The sequence below is a fragment of the Desarmillaria tabescens genome (assembly GCF_030435595.1).
Source record: "Desarmillaria tabescens strain CCBAS 213 chromosome Unknown EV420scaffold_30, whole genome shotgun sequence".
NCBI classification, from domain to species: Eukaryota; Fungi; Basidiomycota; class Agaricomycetes; order Agaricales; family Physalacriaceae; genus Desarmillaria; species Desarmillaria tabescens.
Genome location: NW_026848329.1, coordinates 160,214 through 178,446, shown reverse-complemented (window position 1 = coordinate 178,446; position 18,233 = coordinate 160,214). Strand labels below are relative to the sequence as shown.

Below are 18,233 nucleotides of genomic sequence, written 5' to 3'. Positions count from 1 at the left end.
CTAACCTGTTGAATGAGAAAACGAACCGCATTTCGTTTTGTCTCTTGCCATACCAGTTGAACGTTGAAAGGGAGTCGCGGCTAGCAGGCAGCCGGCAGGCAATAATCAAGCCTTTTTGGTTGCCGCTACTGACGAATTGGTGACTACCGACGTCGTCAGCACAAGCCTCTACGATGATCGGGACATGCCGATTCCAGTCAATTCACTAACGGCGATAAGTAGTGAGCTCAAACGCCCACACAGGATGTCGTTCAACGACATATACAGCCTATGCGAGATGGAGATAAGCTATTGTCAAGGAGAAATGGCGTATATACGCACTTCTAGGTCGCTACATCGCCCGATTGCTTCACAGCACTTTGTGCACATAATAGCTCCACGCATGGTGGTACAACCTCTCTTGTTTTATGCTGCACGAAGTTATTCTTTTGATGTATCAAGTTCTTGCTGACAATGCCGTGTGCTCCGTTGCGAATCACGATATCTGTATCACGGGAAGGTCGATGGAATAAAAAACGATGTGTGGGCATTATATCGTTTTTGGAGCCTCACTGTAGGATCGGGCAGGGAGGGATTCAGAAAGGGCTGTGGTAGAAGGACAAGAAGCGAATGAAGCGAATTGAAATTCGGCTGACGCGACTGGTCACGGAGGTCACGCGCACGTGCACTGCGTCACGCCTTGGCAGGACCGAGTCAACCCGAGAAGTTCTCGTCGTTGAAGAGGCCCCCAGAAGCTCCCGCCAAACTTTGTCCGGATTTTAGCATATTTTAGGCCCCAAAAACGCAAAAACTTTGTCCGCAGTTAGCATATTTTGGGCCTGGCAGTGACACTATCGCCCTGACATCTGAACCGGTATCAGTCCCGATTTGGATTTCTGACTCCTCTGCGCAATATTTTCCCAGAAAATTCCAACGAAAATTTGTAGTCATGTCAAAAGCAGGTAAAGTCGGTCGTCAGTGCTAGACGGCGAAGTCCGCGGATATAGCCGATTCAGGCGACCAGTTTTGTACGGGCCCCGGCCCGGGAGGCCCGAAAGCGACTTTGTCCGAGTTAGCATACTTTGAGCCCCAAAAGTTGCATATTTGAGGACCAATTTTGGGATTTTTGCCGGACAAAGTTTGGTGGGAGCTTCTGGGGGCCTCGTTGAAGTTTTCGCTTGGTTTTCGCCAATGTCCTCAAAGGGTATATTACCTGAACCACTTCTGGATTCTCCTCTCTCTTGCTCTTCAATCTCTCTAACTGACCAACTTGGTGGCTCAATTTCAAGCTCTCATGACTTGCAAGATGAAGAAGACTTTCCAAACAGCGCGTTCAGTTTGACTCCACCTAATGATATAATTCAACATATTATTTTCTCACAAACGGCGACACGTGAGCTTGTATCCTAGGCTAGAGACCTCATCGATTCTCTCAAAGAATCGTGCCACAATATTCCTTCCTGGCTGACGGACTATGACATTGATTCCGGGACATTCACGCACGAGCGCCTTTTGACTGCGATGGCTGACTTTTCACAACACTTTTCAGGACACGAACACACTGAACGTAGCCAATGATACGTCGCCGTCTCTGTCTGTGCATGTGCCACTTTGGGAAACCTCGGCGCCCTCGCGGTAACATGGTTTGCCAAGTTCCTGTGGATTAGTAAGTCGTTTTCTAATTTAATTAAGCCGTTGTTAACCGTGAGTGTCCAAGTTCGCATGAGGCGCTCCCAGAATAAAAGTACAAAACCTTTCTTAAGAAGGGTGACGATTGCTACAGAATGGTTATACGACGAAACTCAGGGTTATCACGACCCTTCAAGCTCTATTCAGGTTGAAGATACTCATATCTATATTGTGTATCACCTAACCACTCTGAAGGTCATGAAGCGACAACAGTATATCTGCCCAGTCACCGGACGACATTCAACTTATTTCGCGAGCAAGGCCAAAGACCCGGAACAAAGTTTTGCATCCGTGAAAAGCACGCACATACTCAGACCCGCTGTTACCGAGGCTTTCAACGATGTGGGTCATCCATGTTCGCTATAAGACTAACATTAATAAAGATCTGCTCAGGACGAAAAGGCAATACAAATACTACGTGCTTTGACCGGCTCTGAAATGGACGCTATTTTCAATACTATTGCTATAGACGACCCGAGTAATGGGATAGGATTCGAACATAATTGCGGCACCTCATTTGAGCAATTCATGTTTTCCCTTCAGGCTACTGAGGCTAGCTTCCTGTATATCTGGATATGATCCCTGTACTAACTCATCGACTACAGGTTCCAAACGAATATGCCATTCGTACTCACCATCCCTCCCCGAAATTTGTATTCCCCATGCCTCCGACAACAGACCGTGTCGTCTTCAAAGATCACAGCAATTCAGACCCACCCATCCCTATCCCGAGCCCACGCTTGCTTCGTCTCCACGCTGTCGTAGCCAATATATTACATGCTAGCGGCGCTGGTCAAGTCATAAATCGCTTCGAATGGCAGCACGGGGAACACGGATCAGGCTTACTGGTTACATCTGGATACGACTTTGAAACCGTGCTCATGTCTATTCGAACAAGACAAATACTTGCGACAGATCAGTAGGTACGGAGAGCTTCGTTAATGATAAATCATCCACGACAGAATACACCTTCATGACTATCATCTTTATAATTTTTCAAAAGACCTGGAACTTGCGCGTTTCTTTCCGGTCTTCAAAATCATTGTCGATGTTGAGGCTGGAAGTAGCCCGTCCAATTATCGTTTTGCTCAAAATCAACTGGCTAGCTACATGGCGCTACATAGCACCCATTCTTCGTCTCACGGGTCCAAAGACCTGGGCGTCAAAGCTAGAAGAAGGGACGAGGCTCCCGTGTAAAGTACTGTAAAGACTGTCAGACATTCCCCGCCTGGTCACTTTCCGGTCTACTTGAAATCTTGCCCGGTGTGGCCCCGGAAGGAACATAAATTCGTTCCCATCCATCATCAGATCGCAATTTTACAGCACCGGAACCAGGACTAGCCACAAATATTCCCAGGCGTCCATTGTCGTGCCTTGATGCAGTGCTGGGAGCTATCATTAAATAGGTAAACTGAGGTGCGCCTGCTACCTGTAACTCTTCTACGACCCGAACATGTCCTTGTCCCCAGCTCAATCCGAGGTAACGCTAGTTGCCCCCAGCCACGCTCCTGTAAAGGAATTCACACTTGACTCGGATTGCCCCACGGACTGTTCTCTCTATCTTGATGGCAAACCCGTCTATGTCGTCGAATCAAATGATGGTAGCAGCAGAACAGCTATCCGCCGCACCTCCCAACCTGATGCTATCTGCGAAATTCACTGGAATAAATTCTCTCCGGACAAGATCTTGTTCAAGGGAGAAGAGAAAGTGATTAGCAAGTGGTTGCATTCGGAAAGCATGCTCGCTAAGTTGAAGACATCTTGGGTTTCTATATTGTTCGTCATCTCCCATGCACAATCTTTCACTTACTGATCGCATCACTTCAGTCCAGTGACTTTGGAAGAAGACGGAAGGCGATACGTCTTTCAGGGATCTCCAACGGGCAAACTCTCGGTAAAGTCATCCTTCCCCTTTCGAATTGGAATCAAAATTGAAGTAGAATTCATCAACAGATGCTCATTGAAGACCGCCCGGCGATAGCATGGTACACGCCTTCTCGCAAAAGGCTTGTAGAAGGACAGCTTTGCGACATTCCTGCCACGATTTCGCTTAGTACCGAAGCCGCATATATTCAGGATCTTGTCGTAGTTGCTCTCCTTGTGCTAGAACAGAGGTGGAGATCATCTGGTAAAATAGCGCTCAACAGTGGGCTTGCGAGGGCCCATGCTGTTGGAATTAGTGTTCCATTTGTTCGAAATGTGTAGTTGTCTTTCTTGACCGCCGTTCTGAATTTCGGGTCTATTGATTGCGTGTATTCATTTCATTTTATATGCATTATGGTTACTCATCGCATTTAATACATATTTCATAGGAGAGGGGCAAGCACTGAAAGGCTTTCATTCCTCCTTCTGAGCGACCTTGATCTTCAGGCGCAACAAAGAACCTTTCTCGATCTCGCCCTCCGTCTTAGGAGTCATAACGAACGTAGCTTCTCGGCGAATATCCTTATCCTCAGCTAGCGAGAACTCGAAGTTTCCCACTAGTTGGATCAAGAACATGTGCATCTCCAGTACGCTTCAAAACATGATGAGAAACGACCGGAGATCAAACAAGAAGAAGCCTCACGCAAATCTCCAGCCGATGCAGGACCTTGCACCACCAGCGAACGTGAACCTATATTTCATGTTCAATATCTTGATAGCAACAAGACCGGAATGAATACTCACAAGCTCCCGTATACGCCCAATGACGCAGTCGTTTTGGGGACGGACTCGCGGAGCCACCGCTCGGGATTGAACACATCGGCGTCGTCACCGAATATTTCTTTGTTCCTGCAAGATGTGAGTTTCAATGTAAACTCAGCATGACGCCAAAGACAAACCCTATTGTATGCCGCAACAGAGGAAATGATCTGCAGGCCTTTTGGTATAGGCAACTCGTGGAGAACTTTTCCGGACGTTGTAGTAATCGGATTGTTTAGTGGGAGAACGTCGTCTTGACTGGAAACCCTGAAAACATTGTACACCACGGCGTGATACCGCAACGTTTCCTGCGACGTAATTTCAGCACTGCGTATATATATTTATGAGCGGTATAGAAATATGTCAAACCTTGACAACAGCAGAGAGATATGGCATCGAGTCAAGATCTGAGGCTGTAGATTCAGTACGACCGTTATTGCGAATAGCCCGCTCGGCGGCGTGAATTTCTCGACGAAGCTTCTGCTGTATTTCTGGGTGCTTGCAAAATTCCAGAAGACCAAAGCAGAGTGTATTGGAGGTCGTCTCATGTCCAGCCAGAATTATAGTACTAAAGAAACCCTCAGCGTGCAAGACTTGACCAACGAATACGATTCACTTACTTCATCTGAGCAAATAGCTCGCGTGGAGGCAATCTAGTTTTCGCATTCTCAGACGCGTTCGCCTCGACTGATTATTCTCAGTATAAAGATTTACTATTCAATATATTGACTCACATACCGAGCAGGCTCATAATATCTCTCCGGCCTTTCCCTTCAAGTAGGGCCTCAGATTTCTCCTTGACCTAAATCTTTGGCAATGGCAGTCGAGAGCTTGTTGGTCAGCAAACCGTGGGATAGACGACCAGGAAAATTCCGCATCAGAAAGGCAACCATAGCCGGTGGTAAATGATCCATGACTGAGAGGGAAAGAATTGCGGCCTCTGTCGGTATACCAAAGATATCAAAACTACTACACTGAGCGGGAGCCACGATTTATAAATTCGGGACAACTCACAATAGATTGGCATAAGCCTTCGTTAATTGATTATCAGAGTCGTCCAGAGCGCCGAAAGAATAATCAAATGCAGCTAAATATCGAGTTAGTATTGTCGCGTTATGAAAATATAACACAACAGCCACCATAACCAATCGCATCCAGAGTGGCCCTAGATATCCAGGAAGTAACGTCTAGGACGATAGATTGGTCTGCGCTGAGCTCTATTTCATCTTTCCATTTGTTGCACATCTGAACGAAACATGAGTAGCGCCACCTGAATCCAAGTATCCGATCAAACCTTCTCGGCACACTGAGAGAACATCGGGACTGAAGGCTTTCGATTCTGGACCACCAAACCCTGGAAGCATGTCTTTGCGCTGGCGCTTATGAACGTCACCTATATATCATACCTTACAATCAACTCAGTGTCAAGCACTTTAACAGTTTTTGATGCAACTTACCATCCACGTTAGAAAGACCAGGTCCGAATAATAAGTGTGAAATTTGACGTCTCCCTTCGGCTTTGGGAAATCTGTAACTCGCGGTATGATATATATATTGAATAGCCTTTGGGTCTGCGATCATCAGGAAAAAGCCTTTTGCTACGTATCTGCCGCTCAGGTATACATAGTCTACGTATATCCGGTAGCGGCTGTAGCAGGTGCTCAGTAGTACGTAGCAGTACATAGTGTTCCATATGCACTGGTGGGGACTACATAGATAGCAGTATCCTTGAGCAGGAGCTACAGAATACTACCATCACGGCCGGTATTTATGAAGTTTCTTCAGACCTTTTGATAATGAAAGCAGACAATGGTTGCCATGTCGGCTATCGGACTGGAGGAAGTTGTTTATCAGACCACAGTCGGGAGCAGAGGATTGGTCAATGAAGCTTGTAGTGGATGTTTGACCTATGCCCCATAACATACGGAGCAGTTACGATTAGGGATGTGCACCGTACCGTTACGGATACGGCCGTAACAATACGGCCGTAGACCGTATCAAAATTCTTGTTCACGGTACGGTACGGTTGACTTCAAATCCGTACCGTGTCCGTACCGTTGTCCGTATACGGACAGTTTTACAGCGACGACGAATATCTGGAGTCAAGACATGAGTGTTATATACTTCATTAAGATCATCCATACTCACTTCAATGGTATTAGACTATCCCTAGCCACTCCCTCGATGACCGTATTTTAACCGTATGAATACGGCCGTATTTTGGGTCGTCGAAGGTGGCACGGTACGGGCCCGTATCCGTATCCACCGTACGTACCCACCGTAGTACGGATACGGTGCACATCCCTAGTTACGATGGACTCTATCTAGCTTCAGTGTGTACTGCAGCGAGAATTCGGAGTAGCAGAAATTTGCTAAGTCCATTTGAAACTCCGATTGTGCACGTGCATAATCAATAAGATCACGCCATCGGATTTCGATCAAATCCAACCAACCTTTCTTCCTTTCCTCCATTTCCGCGCACTCTTCCCCCTTTACTCTTTCCTCATTTGTGGTTCTATCTTCTTTTCTCTTAGCGATGCAGCTAGCTGATTGATACTTGATGAATCTCCGTACGGAATTTGTGCTCCTTGGATCCATAAGTGTGTCACACAGTTAGGCTTTGAACATCATAGCTACTTTTCAACGTGCGTGCCCTTTCTCTGACACGCTCTGACATGGCTTGTATTTCAGGCAGCAACATCTGGGTAGGATGTCCTGTACTAAAGGTTGCTGGTAAGTGCCTCAACCATAACGCCATGCGTCGTCGCTGATTTCGTGCTTTTCAGAGGAATCTTGTTCTATCGATGTCTTGGACTGGAACGTACGTACCTTGAACCGTTTCAGCATTGATTGTTCATCATTGTCTCCAGGGTTCAAACAAGCCACAGATGCCCAACGGCTGTAAGTGTAATGGTACCAAAGATCGGTGTCTCGCATCGCCCAAGAACCGGCCATCATCACCCCCATCCCCGAAGCCTCCCCCAGCAAACCCGCACCATCGTAAGTTGTTCTGCCGAGCTTTTATTGACCGCTACTCATGCCTCTGTCGGTAGACTGAAAGCCTACTTTATGATGGCGGGATGGATCGAGATGGTACTTACATAGATCGGCTGGGAATCAGAAGTTGTAAGTGGTCTAGTACAGGTGACATTGTATACCAGTGTAGTAGCTAGTTCCAATCTATCGATTTGCATCGTCTTATGGGCTGTATTCACCAGAGTATGTCTTGGTATGTAAGGATACAGTACTGATACAGTTGCGATACGGTAGCTTCAGTGAGGTGCTATCATCTGCTACAGGCTGCTACGTACTCTGAGTGGTCCGCTACAAGCCACTACATATGGGGGACTGTGCTACGGCGCTACCTGTGCTACATAGCCTACGTACCACAATGTAGCGAAGTGGGTTTTTCCTGATGATGAATAGGCGGTCCTCCTAACAAGGAAGCAAAATGAGATCATGAGTCTGCAACCGATGCTATACAACACTCACGCCTAACGGCCCCCGAATCTTGAATACGTCTCCATATTTATCCCGCCATTCGAAGTCCGTCTAATTGATCGAGTGTGAGTTTCTCACATAGACAACGTCGAAAAGAAACCTCATATCGCCAGCTTGACCTCCAAGGAATTCAGGTAAGTTTCCTAGAGTGCAAGTATTATGAATCAAGTAGAATGTAAAGAAGGAGGGACAAAACGAACCGTATAAGAACGACTTGCATTCCGGACCGGGAACGTCAGATATTGAGATTCTTCTCCATCGTCTATAGACCGCACAGGCTAAAGAAAAAGTGACGAGTGCGAGGATGGATACAAGCATGGTCTGTAGGCTTCTCCCTCATGACTCCGCGGGTGGGGTTAAATCCTCATTGCATGACGATCCATCACGGACAGACAGAGCACATCCACATAATGCAGCTCAATAGCAGGAGATATCCTATTGTAGGGTGACATCGATGTGGGATAATAAATCCATGTGAGGAACACTACAGCCCTTTAAAACCGCCTGCCAGACTGGGGACTGGGGTCAAGATCAGCTGGACAGAGATATATAGTGGAACTAACCATTTCCCTGGCTCGTTCGTTATACCGTTTCCGATATGTTTTTTGGAAGTAGCTTTGTTAAGGAAAGATGCCGAAGAGAGCAATCTAAGACGTATGGCATAGAACATGGCGGACAACATAGAGGACCAATGGGAACTATCTAGTTAAGTTCTCCGATTGATCAGAATCATCAGATCACTACGGGGAATTTACGAAGTACACCGGGAAAAAGTTTTCGCTGAAGTACCCACGCCCAGAAACTGACATAAAATCACAGATGATATACGAGCGACTCCGTCGGACGTCGGTGATACTGGATCAAACGTTCCAAGCTCGCAGCAGAAATGTCCAACTCGGCCCGATCCTCGAAGTGTATCCGAGCTCAGTCAGGCTCAGATGGTTCCCTTTACGAGGTGTGCATTTACCAAGAGGTTGGCAGTGAACCTGGCAGTGAAAGAGGCCCATTACTGGCGAGGTGCTTTACCCGTGGGTTCGTATATAACGCAGTCCAATTCATGATGGCAAAAAGAACGTGAAGTGTACGCCGGGACTCGCGTTTATAGAAACGGCAAATTTAGGGTCCAAAAAAGGTGCAGGGATGCGAGGAAGAATTAACGTCATGACGGTAACAAAGGAAGGACCAAGGCACAGCCACACCGCTTCCAGCCACTCTAAACTCTGATTCAAGTCAATAAGTTTATTATATATATAGAGAGATAGTACGGAAGCAATAAAAGTATACATGTGCGAAGATAACGTTTAAACAGTAATTAGGGCCCGACTGCAGCCCTCTAAATGATGTGCAGAAGAAGGAACCACAGGCGCAGGACGTTCTTCCGCTACCTCTTCCTGAGCCTGGATGTCCCTCATAAAGTCTTCTTTCCCAGACTTGAATATCCTGCCCTTGCAGAACGCGATAACTGTGAGCGTGAATAAGAAGAGCCATGTAATACACATGAAGACCGTCATGACGAGATGGAACGTGAAAAAGCCCTGGATTTGAAAGATGTCGCCGAGGGAGCGTGTGGCGTTTATCCATCCCACTGAGAGAACATAAATTTCAGTCAACGTACATATTTATGCAATAGCGCGTACCATTTGGAAATGTCAAAGCCCAGCCTGGATGGTAAGCGCAAGTGAATAAGGAATGAGATGATGCAAGAAAGGCATAGGTACGCACAATCAAGGATGCCGTCCAAATGTCTCCGTAAGGAGAACCGGTAGGGAATAACACCGAAAATGAAGAAAAACAATGCTAGCCCGTAAAGCAGCAGGCTTGCCATCACGCTTGCTGAATACCAGATGTCGCCTGTGGCTTCATTAATGTATCCGCGAGCGCCGAGGCTGTGTACGGATATTAAAACGCGAGGTATGAGATATAAGTTTTCAGCACATACATTGTCCTTGCATGATCACCAAGGCTAATTAATGTAAGGGCGGAAAAACCGGGCGGACTACATGCGACAAAGGCGACATTTGACTGTCTACCGTCCATGAACCCGTTCTAGGTATAGATGTCAGCCCAACACCGGCTTCAGCCCTCAGCACCATAGTACGCACCATCATAAGCCTGTGGATAGTTAGGAAGGATGATTCAACGAGATACTGAGAGCGTACCGAATAATGTAAATGACGAGAAAGAAGAAAGCCAAGAAGAGTCCAAGACCTGGCGCAAATGTTAGTACAACGAGCTCCGTCAGATATTGCGCGAACTCAACCATGAACGACATAGCCTACGAGCAGAATGCCCAAAGCCCTTGGATCAGACGCATCAATCACCTTCAAGGTATTAGCTGACACTAGCCCCGTAAGCATCTGCGAGAACAGACGCCATCAGATCGCTACATTCCGAAAACCTTATTATTATCACCCACCAAAGGGAACACCTAAACAGCTGTTTGTTTACCGTAGCCCATGACATAAGAAATTGGCGCTTACCGGAAACGCGTATGAGGGCGCAAAATGCGGCAGGTCGTGCGGCTGGCTGAAGGTTATTTTTATCATTGGAAAACACGTTGCAATCGCAATGACCAGGTATATGCTATAGCTCCCGGTAAGTCTCTCACGCAAAGCATGCATGTGAGCATATGACTGACCAAAACAGAGCGAAAACTAGGTTTGAGCTAATGTGGCCGTAGTTTAAGTCATAGTCCATGGTGCCGACAACTATGGTAGCAAAGGAAACGACCTAGGGAAATGTTTTTAGGCGAGTTGTCAGCAAATATAGGGATAAGAAAGACTTGCCATCAGCGGTACGAATGTTCCTTGTATTGGATCCTGAAGACGGGACCACGCATGGCGAGGGAAGACTACATGAACACAAGTATCAGCAATGAAGTCCTAACTGGCGGGGAGAGAAAACGCGCAGATGGCTTGTAATAAGAGCATGACGATGTTCGCAAAAAAAAGAGTAATGCTGAGGAAGAAAAACACCGTCTCTATGCTTGACACGAACGCAGGATGGTGCTTCAGGGCTGAGAGCGTCATATAAACCGCACTTGTACCCATCAAAATAGGGAACTACATAGACGACGGATCCTAGTCTCGAGTTGAAATTCCTAGATAGGCTGCAAGACACTTACCGACTGCCATGACCATCCATGGATGCGACGCGCGATACCATGAACTTGTGGCGGTGGCATATCCCTTTGGTTATTAGACTGAGCTGATGCGCCTACGTGTTGGGGATCCAAAGGAGGAATTGGAGGCATAAATTTGAAAAATGATCCTGTGCAGGAGGATATGGCAAGAGGATGTGGGGCTGTAGACTCAGAAAGCAGAGGCAGATCGAGCTTTAGAGTCGAAATTTTGTACTACGCGATCGAGATTCGAATTAACACCTTTTTAAAATGTTATTAAACAGACGCTAACCTTGTTCGATCACAGAGGCTCAACCGGAGGCTGGTTCACGCAAGTGCGCCAGGCTGCATTTGCTAGATCAACCGTCAGGAGCCGTGTATATTCAGATCGATTTCGCTAAGCTGTGAAAGGCGTCTCTTCTCCGCATCTTGTAGTTGATTAGCAGCTAAGGTTTGTCAATTAGATCCGGCTAGGACGAACCGGGATGATATCCATTTATATCTATGTCCGCGGATTATAACCTCGTTGGCTAGCTTAGGCTGAAGCTTGCTTTGTGTACCAATAGACTGTATTGGTGATGTAAGTTGTATACTTGGCTAAGATGATGGAGCTCACGACAACCATTTATGACCCACGAATTTGATGTTCAACGACGAATCGTATGCAGGATCCTCGATATAGACCGTAAGTAATATTACTGCATGCACTCCGTGCTGCTTGCCGTTCAGATTTTCGAGTGATAGGCAGAGTAGCCCAGCATAAGAGATTCTATAGTTTATATGAGATTGACGCCCTTCTGTACGTGTGATTGATGTAGCACGTACCATCCAGAGGGCGCGCAGATGAAACACTCAGCCTTTAGGCTGAGGTTCAGCTTCGGATGGATTTGAGGTATGGTGGAGATGTCATTGCAGGAGACAGAGGGATTGCATGGATCAATGCATGTTCCGTGTTCCGAATCAACGAGGAGTTGTGGTGATTCTTGTGAAAAGTGGCCGAAGTAAACAAGCTGCCCGAGTCCGATGAAACTGAGGAACGAGTTTGAAAAACAACAGAACTAAACGAGGGCCGATTGCTCACTTTTGACCACTGCCCTCCCATCAAGGCATCACTCATCACCTCACCCCTCAAAACAGAGAAATTGTTTCTATTGTCTGTATCATAAGCAGCTATGTTATTACGCATCCGGAAACTCAGCTTTGTATAGCATCCCGTTTATATGATCCCTGCGGTTCCCATGTGTAATCCCTCAAACGAGACTGCACGTCTGCAGGAGACCTTCCTCACCCTCACTATTCTTCAATGAAACGCGCCAACGATCACGACGATCGAGTCTATCCCTGGTGCTTCGTTGCCGCAGTGCAGGGATGCGGCTCGTCTTTTAGAAAGCCGCGGCTCCGAGCCGAGCTGCAGGGACGGCTCAAGGAGGCTTGCCCGAACCATTCAAAGCCGAGCTGTATCTGGGACCAAATATCTAACCCTGCTCGTACGTAAGTTCCCGCTGAATGACCCAAGAGGGCGCCGGCGAGGGAACTGGGTTATGGAGGTAGGGTGGTATGGTCGAGTAGCATCAGGATTGGGAGATGGAGGACAGCAGAGATATTGGGTTACCGGCAATCAACAAACGATGACGCTTCGATGGTTGATTTTAAGTAACTATTAGTACACGACCGAAGAAACCATGGTGATCACGTTGTTGGAGCTAAAACTATGCACGTGATCAGAGGAATCGAGCCGTGCCCAGAGTAGCCTGGCAAGCCGTCTTTATTATATACTCGCGGAACTCGTATCTGTATATAAAGCCTGGTACCCGGGGCGGGGGTCCATAGAGGAACCCTCAAATCTCAACGGATTTCAAACTCAGACGTGATCCGGTTTTTCGGCTCACTAATCCATGATGACACATCACCAAATTTCAGGACTTAGAACTTTGCACCGTCATACCCCAGTATTAAGCATTGATTAGAACATTGAATACCATATAATATTTAACTATGGAGGGGTGGCATAGTATCAGATGTCATTTAACTGAAGAAAACTTTCTATATGGCTCAAAAAGGATGATGTTGTTGATTATTTGTCCATTAGTGCTTCCGTTTCACTATGCTATGTGCAGCAGATAACTAGAGTAATAATGTCCTCATGGAGCGCCTCAAACAGGTGGGAGAGCTAATTGAACAGCTGTTGTTGCGCACAGTAGACTTGACAGTAGATGCACACTACAGCAAGGTAAGGAATATTCGTCACTGTGCATCTGTCTGACGCTTCTTAGATTCAATTCAAGACTTGTTCAAGATCGTGGTACGTACGTAATTCTGATATATATTCACATAATTGCGTCAGATAAAAATTAAAATCACCAGAAAGAGTCAAGATCAAGATGCCATCCCGTTTAATCAATTCATTGTCGTCAGACCTTGGTGGAGTATCCACAGGAGCGACCGTACCTAATCTAATAGTAAAAGTCCTCGCGAGACGGAAATATTCACTTTCCTATACCCAACTACGCGCCGAGATTATATCTGACTACTGTCGTGCTTCTCAGCATTGAATTTGAAAATTAAATCGCAGACTGGACCGTGAAATATGGCTCTCGAGTTCAAAACTTCCCATTTTCATGCCCCATGCACATTCCAGAGAAGGATAAACGTTAAACACTGTGCGAGTCTCTCACTAATTACACGCTTTCTGAAGAGTCGTCTGTTCCCTGCAACCAGAATTCCGACTGTCGAAGACGGTGCAGCAAAACTGTCTAGTTCTAGCTGACATTTCGTATAGTTATCATGCCGTGTAACGCTCTCCGCTACCACCTTACAACGAGGAGCAATCAGTATCAGATGCATACGCAAAATGAAGATTACTTTAAGGCCAAGCTGAACCTTTTACTAGTACATTTTCTCGGATCTCTCACATTCCGGTACTGTCAGCTAAAGGTTAGGTACTAGGGAGCTCTGATGACGCACCTATTGACCTTCGGTGGCACAACGCCGGACCTTAGAGAGACTAAGAGAGATTCTTTCAAATCCAGCGTGTCCATTTTTTCTTGTTTCTCCACAAGTTCCGAATGGCGCGTCAAAGACCCGCGTCAGCTCTACGCTTCTGGACAGTTTCAGGCTAAAAGTCTTCCGATATCGCTGGAGTATCTCATAATCAGATCTAAATGCATTCCATTGGTTGCTTGTTAAGGACACAGGTATAAGGACATTGAAGATATCCCCCAGGACGTCGCAATCTGCCTAGCCTCTCTGTCAATGGTGGGTATTGCTACTCGCGCTTTTCTCGCTCGTCTAGAGGCTCTCTTCCCCAAGCAGAAAAGGGGATTTACCAATCCCTGCTCTCTTGTCACTGCCGCCGCCTTCAGTTCCAGCAACCTACCAGAGGCCGTTCCTGAGGTCTTCAAGTATGCATCTGAGAGCCTGAAAACTCATGAGGAACGACTGCTCCTCGCACGAAAGATGCGCGAGGTGCTCTTCAAAGCTGGGATGCTGTCTGGATTTCCCAAGGTATGCCAGTTCAAAATCAATTTCCCCGGTGCCGCCATCATTGACGTGCGGTTGTAGGCTATCAACGCTCTTGGCAAGCTGCATGCCGTCGTCCCTTATGAACTGCGTGATACTAAACCCCTCCGGTAGGTTGCGTGGTATTTTCCTGTGTTTTGGTGCTCATATCGTCACCCTGAAGTGATGCGTCGATGTCAATAGAAGCTTTAACGGCGAACGGCCAGGGTTACTTTGACCAGACCTATGGAGAAACAGCGTATACTGTTCAACCTTTCCTGCGGGAAATATATCCTGATTTCGGTCAGTGAATTGTACCTTTTTTGAATCAACTGTTTAACCCACGATCACCACAAAGCTCTTTGCACTAGTTTTGTGTACGGTTACACCTACAGCTTTTTCGACATTCTCTCGCCTGCTGAGACTTCGTTTGCCATGGTGGCAGCTCTGATAGCCAACGACACACCACGTCAAATTGACTGGCACTTGCAGGGGTCTCTGAGGAACGGCGCTACACTGGAAGAAGTGAAAGCGGTTCGTCAAATTGCTATTGAGGTCGCCATGGCATCAGGCGTAAAGTGGAAGAATGCTATCCCTGATATCAGCTCCCAGTGAGGATTTCGTTAAGTCAGTTTTCTGTCATACCAGAGGCGTTTCGACGTTCGAGTTAATCGTCGTGTAGTATAACACTTTGTCGTCGTGGATTATAAAACTGGATATTGTCGAATTTACGAGAACAGTAGGATCCCAGAATCATAATGCCGCCGTCTCTACAGTGTACCATGCCATGTAATATGGTGATGATGATGAGCTCCGGATTCAACCGTCATGGTAGCACTGCAGAAGACTCGCCAGAGGCACAGCCACCTTGTACGCACCGCCGAAATCTGATCCGCGAAATTATATACACAAGGCAATTTACATAGTCTACAAGCAACAGAATCGGTATCCAAAAATAGCAGAGAACGATGTCCAGATAGTAACCGTCTGAATGGAACCCTCGGAATGATACCGTATGGTCCGAGCCACTAGATCAAAGAATACGTATCCAAAGATAGTAAAGAACAATGTTCAAACAGTAGCTGTCCGACTGGAACCCTCAGAATGATGTATAGAAGGAGGTATCATGGGGCTGTCTTCCGTCTTTCCTGCAGGCGTCCCTTCAGATTCCTCAGCGTGAATGTCCCTAATAACATCCTCTTTCCGCGACTTGAATATCCTCCCCTTGCAGAACGCGATAACCGTGAAGATGAACAAGAACAGCCAGGTGATGCACATGAGGATCGTCATGACCAGATGAAACGTCCAGAACCCCTGGATTTCGAAAATGTCCCCGAGGGAGCGTGTGGCGGTTATCCATCCCACTAGATATATTCAGCTAGCGTCCTTTCTTGTGAAAGTAAACAGCATCACATACCATTTGGGAATGTCAGAGCCCAGCCTGGGTAGTATACGCAATTCAGAAATGAGACAATGTAAGGAAGGTACGAGTACGCACATCCAAGAATTTCGTTCATATGCCTCCGTAAGGAGAACCGATATGGAATGATACCAAAAATGAAGAAAAATAGTGCGAGCCCGTAAAGCAGCAGGCTCGCTAGCACGCTTGCTGAATACCAGACATCGCCTGCGATGTCAGCGACGTATCCTCGAGCGGATATGCTGCGGAAATGTTAGACGCGGGTGGAAGATATGAGTCGCTTCGACGTACATTGTCCTTGCATGATCCCCGAGGGTGATTAATGTAAGTGCAGAAAACCCAGGCGGACCACATGCGACGAAGGCACCGTTAGCCTGACCACCGTGCATGAACCCGTTCTATATATGTAGCCTTTAAGTCAAGATCGGACGCAATCCTAGATGCAACTTGTACATACCGCCATCAAACTGCAAGCGACGAGTGAGGATGACATTGCAGAGAAAAGAAAGGAAATTCACCGAAGAACATATATAGCAAGATAGAAGAAAGCCATAAAAAACCCGAGACCTGTTGTTATCAGAGTTAGGAAAGAGCTTTGCCAGATGACGGGATTCGGTTTACCGTGTACGATGTAGCCTACCAGAAGAACACCCAACGCTCTCGGATCAGACGCATCAATTACTTTCAGGGTGTTTGCCGCCACGATTCCCGTGAGCATCTACCAATATAAGATCAAAAGATTGTACGGGGGCCATAAACCCGCTTACCAAGGGGAACACCTGTGGAATGTCTATTCATTGCCGGTTTACCAAACAAGAAAGAAACACTTACCAGAAATGCATACGCAGGGGCGAAATGTGCAAGATCATGCTCTCGACTGAACCATATCTTTAACATCGGAAAACACGTTATAATCGAAAAAGCGAGGTATATCCTAAATCCGCCGATTAGTCGAACATGCATAAACCTCCACGCGAATGCGCGACTTGCCAAAATAGAGCGTAGATGAGGTCGGAGCCAACGTGGCCGTAGGTCATGTCGTAGTCTACGGTACCGATAACTATGGTAGCGAGGGAAAGGACCTAGGGAATGGTTCTTAGAAAAGGGTACCCCAGGAGGGGAGGGGAGGGGGACTCACCATTAATGGTACGAATATTCCTTGAATTGGATCCTGGAGAAGGGTCCATGCATGACGAGGAAACACTGCAAGAGCAGGAATCCATTAGCAAGAGAACACGAGACACGAGAAGCCACAAGACGTAGAACGGAAGAGAAAAACGCACAAATAGCTTGCGACAAAAGCATGAAGATATTCAAAAGAAATAAAACGATGTTAAAGAAGAAAAACACCGTCTCTATCCTCGACACAAACGCAGGATGGTGCTTCAGGTTCGAGAGTGTCAAATAGACAGCGCTTGTACCCATCACAATGGGGAACTACACGAAAATGACAAATTCTAGTCTCGAGTTGAAATCCCTGGATTTGCCAATCGGACACTTACCGCCTGCCAGGACCATCCATGGATGCGCCGCGCGAAGCCGCTCACATGAACAGGTATGCCCTTTGCATTATTTGACTGAGAGGATGCACTGACTTGTTCGTGAAGGAAAGTACGGAAAGCGAGCATGAACTCGAGGAGGGGGTGGGTATCGAGCAAGGGGAGGGGGGTATGGAAGACGTGGGCTGGAAGCAGCGGCGGACCCGGGTCTATTAGTATTTGACAAGGCGATCAAGTTTCTTCTTTTGGGAATGCGTCCACGGGCACGTGATATCTGCGCGTCTTAATTTCAAATTTTTCGTCTTCCAGAAGCACTGAAATTGCCTCAAGTGGCCGGTCTGAGCATCAGTTCACCAAAAGAGGACTGCTACGACTCTCGGCTGAACTAAAACCCATTAATCCTGACGGTAACGTATGGCCGAGTATTCTTAGAAGCTGTGCCCTATCAGTAGTCAGGGTATTCTGATTACTGGTCGAGCAACGTGCAGTGCAGTAAGAAAGGAACGGAGTCCCACTGATACAAACAAACCCATGGTCCAGAAATGATGTATGTGAGAGAATCTAACAGGATAAGTAAGGTCAGATATCTCATAAAAATTCCACTTTCTTTGGATCAGTAGAAGCTATTCCGTACAACCTGTTACGCTCTAGCACCGCGACTGTATTCCGTCCGGAACGTAGTGACATGTCATCTCCATTGCTAGGGTGATACTCCACTGACACCAAATATAACAGAAGATAAGAATTGATTCACATTCGCCGTCTTTAGCCGAAGTACTTCACCTGATGCAGGGCAATGATACGCAGGCTGAACCGTCCTGGATCTACAGTTTGCCTCGTAGTA

General features: G+C 46.8%; 6 protein-coding genes across 6 annotated transcripts; 3 read left to right on the top strand and 3 right to left on the bottom strand.

Moving 5' to 3' along the window:
• Positions 1-1,620: 1,620 nt before the first annotated feature.
• Positions 1,621-2,717, top strand: EV420DRAFT_1558299 (uncharacterized protein). The gene is made up of 5 exons (XM_060473734.1): positions 1,621-1,645; positions 1,697-1,815; positions 1,864-2,010; positions 2,062-2,220; positions 2,274-2,717. Exons 2-5 carry the CDS (start codon positions 1,702-1,704, stop codon positions 2,589-2,591), a joined length of 738 nt encoding a protein of 245 aa, XP_060328095.1. The 5' UTR covers positions 1,621-1,645; positions 1,697-1,701; the 3' UTR covers positions 2,592-2,717.
• Positions 2,718-3,078: 361 nt separating this feature from the next.
• On the top strand, positions 3,079-3,939 carry EV420DRAFT_681495 (uncharacterized protein). Its single transcript, XM_060483068.1, has 3 exons — positions 3,079-3,444; positions 3,496-3,562; positions 3,622-3,939. Exons 1-3 carry the CDS (start codon positions 3,122-3,124, stop codon positions 3,871-3,873), a joined length of 642 nt encoding a protein of 213 aa, XP_060328094.1. The 5' UTR covers positions 3,079-3,121; the 3' UTR covers positions 3,874-3,939.
• Positions 3,940-4,005: 66 nt separating this feature from the next.
• EV420DRAFT_1621662 (cytochrome P450) lies at positions 4,006-8,169 on the bottom strand (the record flags this gene model as incomplete). The annotated part of the gene is made up of 15 exons (XM_060475722.1): positions 4,006-4,183; positions 4,235-4,282; positions 4,336-4,440; positions 4,468-4,658; positions 4,720-4,918; positions 4,971-5,037; positions 5,089-5,121; positions 5,153-5,319; positions 5,365-5,437; positions 5,496-5,565; positions 5,607-5,743; positions 5,808-5,913; positions 7,843-7,902; positions 7,930-7,994; positions 8,052-8,169. The coding sequence occupies 15 exons, from the start codon at positions 8,167-8,169 to the stop codon at positions 4,006-4,008; spliced, it is 1,617 nt and encodes a 538-aa protein (XP_060328093.1).
• A 983-nt stretch (positions 8,170-9,152) lies between these two features.
• On the bottom strand, positions 9,153-11,035 carry EV420DRAFT_1273762 (voltage-dependent anion channel; the record flags this gene model as incomplete). The annotated part of the gene is made up of 13 exons (XM_060467784.1): positions 9,153-9,436; positions 9,489-9,512; positions 9,574-9,737; positions 9,791-9,897; positions 9,954-9,963; positions 10,011-10,059; positions 10,112-10,208; positions 10,268-10,279; positions 10,332-10,434; positions 10,490-10,581; positions 10,650-10,702; positions 10,739-10,913; positions 10,976-11,035. The coding sequence occupies 13 exons, from the start codon at positions 11,033-11,035 to the stop codon at positions 9,153-9,155; spliced, it is 1,230 nt and encodes a 409-aa protein (XP_060328092.1).
• Positions 11,036-14,187: 3,152 nt separating this feature from the next.
• On the top strand, positions 14,188-15,085 carry EV420DRAFT_1749833 (AhpD-like protein; the record flags this gene model as incomplete). The annotated part of the gene is made up of 4 exons (XM_060480300.1): positions 14,188-14,476; positions 14,534-14,601; positions 14,655-14,773; positions 14,829-15,085. The coding sequence occupies exons 1-4, from the start codon at positions 14,225-14,227 to the stop codon at positions 15,083-15,085; spliced, it is 696 nt and encodes a 231-aa protein (XP_060328091.1). The 5' UTR covers positions 14,188-14,224.
• Positions 15,086-15,541: 456 nt separating this feature from the next.
• Positions 15,542-17,518, bottom strand: EV420DRAFT_1273724 (voltage-dependent anion channel-domain-containing protein; the record flags this gene model as incomplete). Its single annotated transcript, XM_060467782.1, has 13 exons — positions 15,542-15,834; positions 15,888-15,911; positions 15,969-16,132; positions 16,182-16,288; positions 16,348-16,357; positions 16,409-16,457; positions 16,512-16,608; positions 16,658-16,669; positions 16,722-16,824; positions 16,848-16,972; positions 17,029-17,093; positions 17,174-17,327; positions 17,393-17,518. 13 exons carry the CDS (start codon positions 17,516-17,518, stop codon positions 15,542-15,544), a joined length of 1,329 nt encoding a protein of 442 aa, XP_060328090.1.
• Positions 17,519-18,233: the final 715 nt, after the last annotated feature.